This window comes from Danio rerio, chromosome 1, assembly GCF_052040795.2.
Source record: "Danio rerio strain M-AB ecotype USA chromosome 1, GRCz13ab, whole genome shotgun sequence".
Taxonomy (NCBI): Eukaryota; Metazoa; Chordata; class Actinopteri; order Cypriniformes; family Danionidae; genus Danio; species Danio rerio.
The window spans coordinates 31,488,024-31,497,500 of NC_141021.1; the positions used below are offsets into that span (position 1 = coordinate 31,488,024).

A 9,477-nucleotide genomic window follows, 5' to 3' on the forward strand; every position below is an offset into this window, starting at 1 on the left:
TGCTCCCCTGCTCTGCTGGCCATGCCCACTCCTGCCCTTTGCTCGCAGAGTTCCACGCCCATTATGATGCATCTTTTGAAAAAAATTTAAGGTGGACCTGAACCGAAGGTGGGGGTGTCATGGCCCTTTAAAGGGATAGTTCATCCAAAATAAGCCTGATGTGGTTATAAACCTCTTTGAGTTTCTTTCTTCGGTTGAACACAAAAGAAGATATTTTGAAGATGGTGTTTACTGGGATCCACTGACTTCCAAACTAGGCAAAAAATATAACAGTCAATAGGTCCAAGCACCCAGCATTTTCCAAATATCATCTTTTGTGTTCAACAGTAGAAATAAACTTTAAAAGAGATAAAGTAAAGTGTGATTAAATAACGACAAAACTGACTATTTGGGTGAACTATGCATTTAATATTTAATTCATAGCTTTCTGATGGATAAAAACATCTTTTGTAAGTCTAAATCACCAATCACTGTATAAAGTACCTGAACTAAACAGAAGCCAAAAGAGGAATAAGTAAGATAATGACAGAGAAAGAATGTGTGTTGAAAACCGTATACTAGCAACTTCCTTTTCAGGTATTATATTGTAACAGAAATTAGCTCATTTTATGAATATTAATAATCAACAATAACGGTTTATTCTTAATTATCAATATTCTGGCTTAAGCTTCGGTCAATTTGGTCAAACAAACATATGATTGTATATGATCCTGCCCGCGTGACGGAGCGGACTCTCAGATTATGAATATTAATTATTAACAATAACGAATTATTATTCGTTAGTTCCATTGCGAACTAACATTCTGGATAAATTTATTGTTAATTTGACCAAACAAACACAACCAGAGCCTCCGCTCTGCTGAGCGGACACGGTTAATGATCTATTCATTTAGAAAAGGGAATTATTACTACTTCTTGTGAAGTAGATTAATCATTTATAAGTTTTAATCAACTTACAACAGCTAGTCAGGGGAATCTGTCTTTCAGTGACTTTTTCTGAGGCAAACATACATAAAACATAGAACAAAGGTAAACCACGTGGAGATAGGCTATACGGGTCTATAGAACATGTAACAACAAAGAGAAATAGTAAAGCGCGGAAATAGAGATTTCAGATAAAGAGTGGCAAAATCTGTTTTCAGTTTCACACACACCATTAAGGATCACCAAGATAAAAAAAACACCTTTTTGATAAAAGGGGCACAGCTTATTCGCATAACTAAAAATACCAGGACTTTAATGTCTGGGGTCTCTCTCTTTATGCGAGTCTCTTCCGTCATGATGAAACTCCTTTGATGTCCTTTTTGATGCGTTGAGTTTGCAATACAGTTCGGAGGAACGCGATCGCAACTTTAAACTGAGTTTACTTTGCCGGAAAATAAGAAAACGTTGGCTCGGACCGTTAACGCAGGCACAGAAGAGCCTGGACCCCTAAACGGGGCGACCTCCTTGTGCGGTTCTTGGTTCGGACGTTCAGCGACGAGCCTGGGGAGGGGGCAGCTTTTAAGCTTGAGCTCTGTGGCACTGCCCTCTCAACATGCTCGACCAATGATTTCAGGGCAAAGTTTGATCTGGAAAGTTCCTTTGTCTCGAGGCTGCTCATATGCAAATTTGAGTGTCCGCCTAAAGCATGCGGAGAGGCATTAATGCAGGCCATCTCTCTGGATAACGAAAAGATACCCAGACTTTGTGGCACCAGGAGTCGTAAAAACCCACACAAGAGATGCATTATACCTGAAAAGACAGGTATAATGCATCAATTATTAATCAAGTCAAAACAAAATAACCAGCATTCACCATCCAAAATTATAGAAAACATAGAAACATAGAAAAACATAGAAAAATACAGCATAGAAAATCACTTCTACTACTGTATGCCCAAAGTAATTTGCAATCATATGAGGGGGTCTTGCCTCATCATTACAACGAGTGTGCAGCACAAGGGGCCTGTTTCAGTAAGGAAGTTCAACCAACTCGAAGTTTAAACTTGAACTTGGAGACTTACAGAGATTAAAAACGCTGAATTTTCAGTTTCAGAAGAGCTGATTTGAGTTAGGTCAATCAAGTCCAAGTAGACTAATTCAGAGTTAAGTGTGCACACTGCGAGTATAAATTACTTTAAATTTTTTATGTAAATTACCAATGGAGTGCAGATATTACGATCAGCTTTTTTTCTCCAGCTGAATTTGATGTGCTCATGTAAAGTTAAAGCAAATATGACCATATATGACATGACATGCACAGTGTCTAGCCTTACCAGTTGTTGTAGCAAAAATGTAAACAACAGCAAATGCTGGTTGGCACCATTAACAATTTAGAAACAAATTCATTTTTATCAGTCAAACCGCTGTAAACAGCCAATCTTCACCAGTGCGTGCCTTGTCTCTGTATGCAGCCACGTTCTCTGGGTTCTACATCTCAGATAATAAACTCACAAAAGACATTTAAACATTTCATATTACTTACACATGCTTATACCAAATACTCTTGTTGGTTGCACCCGCGGAATGCACAATGAACCTAACGCGCCATTATTTTAATTCTATATTCGTGAAAAATGAGCCAACCGCAGGTGCTTAGTCATGTTGGTCGGGAAACTCTGCTTTATAACTTATTAGTCCATTACAATAATCACACTTAGCTTTGCCATCTTTCTTTCACCACATGTAGCCACTCAGCACATCTTGCAGTCCATCTTTAAACAATTGTTTAGATTATTGAAGGTGCTCTCCAGCGGCGAAGTTATATATATATATATATATATATATATATATATATATATATATATATATATATATATATATATATATATATATTTTTTTTTTTTTTTTTACTCCTGTGCTTTATTCTCCTGTCAACAGCGTCACTGTATATATTACAGAAAAAGAACTTAATTCGAGCATCAGAGAAGAATAAAAATAAACATCGGTCCCGCACACATACGGTTCTCGTGTTACTTGCGTCAACACACTGTTCACATACGCATACACACAAAAGGGTGATTCTCTTAAAGAAGCCACACCCTATTTCACTCATACATACAGACACTTGTCAGATTTTATTTTAAAGAGCAGGCATGAGGTTCATCTTTTTTATTTTCTGTCTGATTAAGGCTCAAACCGATACTGCAAACAGCTACGCTGAATGATAGTGTTTACACAGCTGAGGCAAAGCGCATGCTTGTGGAGGTGTGAGGCTTTTCTGGTAACGTGAAGTCAATACGCAAATGACAGCACATTATATTAGCTGACCAATCAGTCTCTTAAAGGCAGGCCTTTTAGAGGAACTAGGAAATATGTTGTTTTCATATTAGCTGAGTAGCTGTATATAACCAAAGAAAAATATGTGAAAAAATAATGTGATTTTCTACAAAATGAAGCATAAGTACACATTCCTGTGCATCTTATAAACACAACGTAGCCTTAAAATGACACTCTAGACCACCCCTTTAAGATAATTATTTATTTAAAAAGGACACACCGTTCTCGTAACTTTGTTCTTTGTGTGACTGAAATCGCTATGTTTCCATCCAAAATGGTAATAAATTCTTTGCGCAAAACTGGAATATTGCATAAAAGACATGCGAATAAATGCAATAGTTCCATCCAGCGAGTCAAAGAGAACAAAATCGTAATTTCCTGATTAACTGGTGCCAAATACCAACAGTAAAAACAGAATTTGCTGCGGTAGGAAAAGAGGTTTCAATCTTTTCTTTATTTAATAAATGACTTTCACCTCAGAAGACGATGCTGAAACGCAATGAACACCTGGTGGCGTTTAAAGCCATGAGACGAGGAGCACAGACGCTCTTGATTCTGGAGGTAATTAATAATAGCAAAACACTAACACTGAGATGGTTACAGTGTTTTAGAATGACCAAAACAACATTTCAGATGTTTTACAGTGTGGTCAGACAGCTGGTTTATCCATTAACACCAACTTTCTTCATCATATGATCTCTTGTAAAAAATCACTTTTTTTAAAGCACATACTGGAATATGTTTGCAAATAGTGTTTCCATCGTAGTTTATGCACATCTTTTCTTATTAAATGAAAAGTTTATTCTACTCGGTTATGCGCATTTTTAAAAGTTGTATGCATCTTGGCGTTTCCATCAACCAATTTTTATGCATATCTCTAAAATGGATAGAGATAATAGGACATCATGGTTAGAACTAATGAATAGAATTTGGCAAGGACACTGGGGTTGATTTGCATGCTGATTCTAATTATTAAAAGCAGTTTTCATATGTTTTTATTTTGGTCATGTTTGTATTGTGTACTTCAAATGTTATGTGGTTTTCTGTAATTTAAAAAAAAGAAAGCTTTAATTTTACTTTCTGCCAAACCTTTCAAATAGTACATGTTGGTAAAGTGGGACATTTCTTGAGTGTGTGTCAATGAAAAAAATAAATGTGGTTTATAGTCAAGTTTTCTTTATGTCTATGTGTATGTGAATACAAGAATACAAGTAATTCTACACTCATTTATGGCATCAAATGTATTTTTGTTATGGTTAAAAATATGTGCCAAATTTTATTGTGCTTATCTATGTTGTGCTTTTAAACCAAAATAGTAAAAACATTGTTCTATGTTAAAAAAGCACCTATTTCAATGACAATGTTGAAAAGTTTTTTTTCCCGACATGTCAGTTTGTGTACATGTACAGAATACTCACCAGCTTAGAGCTGATTTTCTATCAGTCAGCCAAAAGAGATCAAAGAATAAAAAATATAACCATGATAAAGAACAACAAAACACATTCTACAAAGAGTGAAATGACTGCAGCACAGATTCAAGTTAAATACAATGAGTAAAACAACAACAATCATGGGCTTGTGTACAAAGTACAAATAAACAGTTACTGTTTGACAGACACTGCTCTTGAGCAATAATCATTTCTCTCTTGTTCTGCATTTTAAAAATGGTGTTGTGATTTACAGTGGTGTCACAGTGTTTGTCCCCTTACTGAAGTTTTTATGTTTTTGCATTTTCAGATCATCTAACAAGCTTAAAAATTAGTTAAATATAACAAGTAAACACATTGTGCAGTTTGGAAATGAAGGTTTATATTTTAAAGGGAAAGCAAAATTTAAAACTGCATTGCCCTGTGCGAAAAAAAAGTGTTTCCCCTGAACCCGATAACTCATTGGACCACCTTTGGACCAGCAATAATTAGAATCAAGGGTTTTTGATAACTCGAAATTAGTTTTTTACAGCGATGTGGAGGAATTGTGGCCAACTCATCTTTGCAGAATTGTAATTCAGCCACATTAAAGGGCTTTCAGGCATTTACTGCCTGATCATGTCACATTCAGCTCAGGACTTCGACTATGCCACTCCAAATCCATAATTTTGTTTTTCTTCAGCCATTCAGGGTGCATTCATATCTGTAGTTCGCTTTATTTGGTCTGGACCAAGGGCAATAAAAAGGTAAATTGTAGCATTTTCTGCCATCTTTGGGTCGTAATAACACTACACTGCTGGGTTTGGTCTGAACCAGATGAAAAGAACTGAAATGCAATTATTTGACAAAATCCACATCACTTAGTGGCCAGATGTTGTTGAACAGCTCCTAAACTGCTTATCAATTGGTCAGAATTCAAGTGCAGGGAACTCCCACAAGTAAACAAACCGGTGTTACAGCTTAACTGGTGACCGTGTTAAAAAAAAAAATTAATACAATAATGATATTATTATGCAACATATTATGTCTAATATATCTAATATAGGCGAAGCAGTGGTGCAGTGGGTAGTGCTGTTGCCTCACAGCAAGAAGGTCGCTGGTTCGATTCTCGGGTCAGTTGGCGTTTCTGTGTGGAGTTTGCATGTTCTCCCCGCGTTCGCGTGGGTTTCCTCCGGGTGCTCTGGATTCCCCACAGTCCAAAGACACAGGTGAACTGGGTTGGCTAAATTGTCCATAGTGTATGAGTGTGTGTGGATGTTCCCAGATATGGGTTGCGGCTGGAAGGGCATCCTCTGCGTAAAACATGCTGGATAAGTTGGCGGTTCATTCCGCTGTGGCTACCTCAGATTAATAAAGGGACTAAGCCGACAAGAAAATGAAAGAATATCTAATATATATTTAATATATAATATTTTGCAACAGAATATCACTTAAAAAAAAAAAATCACAACATTTCAATGTACTATGTTGGTCACATCTGTACAAGTATGAACATAAGAATCTTTATTTGGTATGGGAATGTTTTGTTGCTGTGAAAAGGTGACAAATCTGCTAATCTGCAAACGTAAATAGCTTACATCTGAAAAGGGACACCAGTTAACCCGGTCACCAGTTAAACCTTAACGCCCCATTCGCAAAGGGCGTCAGCGTCAATGCTCCCCATTCACTTTGAATGGGTGACATCAGGCATTGCCGAACTGCATTGTGGATCCGTCTGCGCCGCTTCAGAGGCGTTACTCGCTGCAAAAGTTGGGATTAGCTCAACTTTTCAAACGCTGACGGAAGCGTCAGCCAATTGACGCTGCTATGACGATTGCATCAGCCCCAACTTCAGACACGCCTTAAGTCAAGCGTTGACGCTGAAGAGCTGTGTGAATGGGGAGTAACACGACAAACACAAAATGTCGTTTTTTGCTATGGAGGGACGACTGCGCTTACTTATTGTATCCCTGCTCAAAGTGTACTATATAGTTTGCATACATCATTTTAGACAAACTATACATTTCAAAAATGAAGCACGGCTGCAGCTGGAAAGCAATGTTTTAACCCAACAAACACATGTTGCCTCAACGTAGCGACCTTCCTACAATGCTGTACTAACCTTGCAAAAAGGTTGAGGATTCTATATTGTTGTTAAAGGTTGTCACAACGATGTCATAGTGTTGCCATTTAAACATCATGGGAGCCGCATGCTTTAGGTTGTGCTTCGGTGGCGTGGCTGACCACTTTTTACTGGTCACAGCTGAATCACTTTAAATTTCAACAAGTCGTCGTCTCATTTATCAACGACCGAGGAGATGCGAGTATCGTTTTATTTCTTGTTGCTAAATAAGATATGTAAATTGTGAATATTCAAACAAACCTACGATTTCGACAACAATCTGTCCCAACCTTACACATACAGTTAAAAAAGACATAATGAAGTTATTACGAGCAAGTAACATTTTAGCACTCCTTTCACGGCCGGCGACAACATTAAAATCATTGTTAAATCTCTCGATTAAACATTTCCTGTTAATTTACCGACCCCTTGTCTTTACTCGAATGGACCATGTTTTTGAAGTTCAGTTTTTTCCATAATGATTGTGATCAGTCAGTTATGGATACTTTATCACACGATTCCAGCCAACCCACTTTTTACAAAACACACAAACTGACTTTTAATAACAAAACACCTCTGTGCAGTTTTTGCATCCCGTTAAAGGGACAGTTCACTCAAAAATGAAAATGTACTCCCGAATTATTTGCCATTTAAATAATAAGTGATTCCACACCTTCAAGTTTCTTTATTCTGTTGAACAGTAAAGACTTTTAAAGAAATAATCTAAAATCTGTAAGCATTTGCTTTCATAGTAGGAAAAACACTAAGGAAGTCAATGGTTGTAGTTTTACAGGGTTTATTCAACAGATCTTCTTTACTGATCAGCAGAAAAAAAGCTAAATACGTTTGAAACAAGTGAAGGATGAGGCTAAATGACAGAATTGTCAGTTTGGGTGATCTATCCCCATAAGTTTAAGTATATAAATTGATGTGAAAATGCCTAGTTATTGATATCAATAAAAAGATCTGCTGGTCTAAATTGCTACTTTGATTGGACTTTTGATGTTTGAATTTAAAATCCACTTTTTTTCTTTGCTCAACAGGCTATTTTCACATGGAGGTAATATTTTATTGATAATTTATGGATTTTAATTATGTGTAAGTTGCTTAAACCTCTATTGTTTAACTACTCACTATTGTTTTCAAATTACTCATGTAACTTGTCTTTCAGAATGTGTTCAGTTGTTAAATTTACCTCAGATCACAGTGTTGCTGTAATTCCTGATCTATGGAAAGAAGAATTAGATAAGGTACTGTAAGGGGTATACTACTCTATTTACTATTATATTAATGCAGTTATGTTATTCAAAACACAGTATGTCCATAATGCAGAAAATAAATCATGCTTATGATAAATTACTTTATTATTTTGTACAGCCGTTACTGAAATGACATTGAAATAGAAGATTAACATTCTATTTTACAGCGAATAATGCCACAACTACAGGACCTGTAGTTTTCTTTCTCTTCTCATAATTTAAGTAATTATTCTTAGGTTAACTCTGACTTCTATTAACTCAAACCAGCTTTCCCTGTATCTAAATTCATTTAATTGTATGAAATTTTAGTATAAGATATATTATTAAAGAATTAAAACAAAGAAGGCTACATAATTACTCACTGGAGATTTTATATGTAATTAAATTAAAATTCTGAAGCTTTAGTAAAAGTAATTTCCTGTGTAGTATACGTAATAAAATCTAAACTTAGTTTTATACTGTTTGCATATAATTAAATGTGCACTGTACGTATTAAATGTGAAATACATAATAAAAAGTTTGATTATACTTATTTGTGTGTCATTTTTATACTTAAAAGTTTACACATGCAGTTGTTGAATTAAAAAGGAAAAATAAATGAACTGTTTAATATTAATAGAATTACTGCTTATCCTGTATTCTAGGCAGTATTGATAAACTGCCACAAAACATATTAATACAAGTAGTAAGAACGCCATCTCGCGGTTGCTGAATGTCACACGACAACGTTGCTACAACCTTCTCACATCTTACATTTCTACATTGTGACAATGTAGCGAGCATGCAAGCTGCAATGTTGTGCAGACATCGCTACAACGTAGATGTGTTTGTTGGGAATGCATCGCACGTCACTTAAGGAGGCGGCGTGAATTAATTTGTCGTTAGCTAATCTGCGACATGGTCATCTTGCAGGAATATTACCAACGATGCTTTAGATAATGTTTTTCCCTCTCTTTCTCTGTTGGTAAAGCCTGTCAACAAATATTTTTCCTCCACATCCTATAATGCACAGCGCCCTGGCGGTTCAGTCCAAAAGGCGCAGTACTTTTTGCATTTGGGTCTGTTTTAGTTCGGATCATGTTCTCATCACTAACCGTTGCAGGGTTCGTTTGAAACCGTAACGAGACCATCTATTCAAGCAGGTCTTGGTTTGCTTTTTTGGTCCGCTTTTGGTGAGCACTCAAGTAGGATTTCTGCATTCACACCTGCCCAAACGAACCGCACCAAGAAGGAAAACAAACTCTAGTGCGTTTCAACTGAACTAAATAAGGCAGGTGTGAAAGCACCCTCAGAAGTGAACTTGCTTGTGTGCTTTGGATCATTGTCCAGCTGAAGAAGTTTGCTTCAGCTTAAAGTACCTAACAGATGGCTGGACATTGTTGGTACACAGTAGAATTCATGATTTCATTTATCACAGCAAGTCTTCCTGA

The 9,477-nt window shown here is 36.5% G+C and overlaps 1 protein-coding gene across 42 annotated transcripts in view; it reads right to left on the reverse strand.

Moving 5' to 3' along the window:
- The window catches only part of zgc:172295, a 122,202-nt gene that overhangs the window by 31,801 nt on the left and 80,924 nt on the right, over positions 1–9,477 (reverse strand). For 17 of the 42 annotated variants that reach the window (NM_001431101.3, NM_001431103.2, XM_087234920.1 and 14 more), the window contains 1 exon segment: positions 4,679–4,696. In NM_001431101.3, the coding sequence (NP_001418030.2) occupies positions 4,679–4,696 (18 nt within the window). 42 annotated transcript variants of the gene reach the window in all.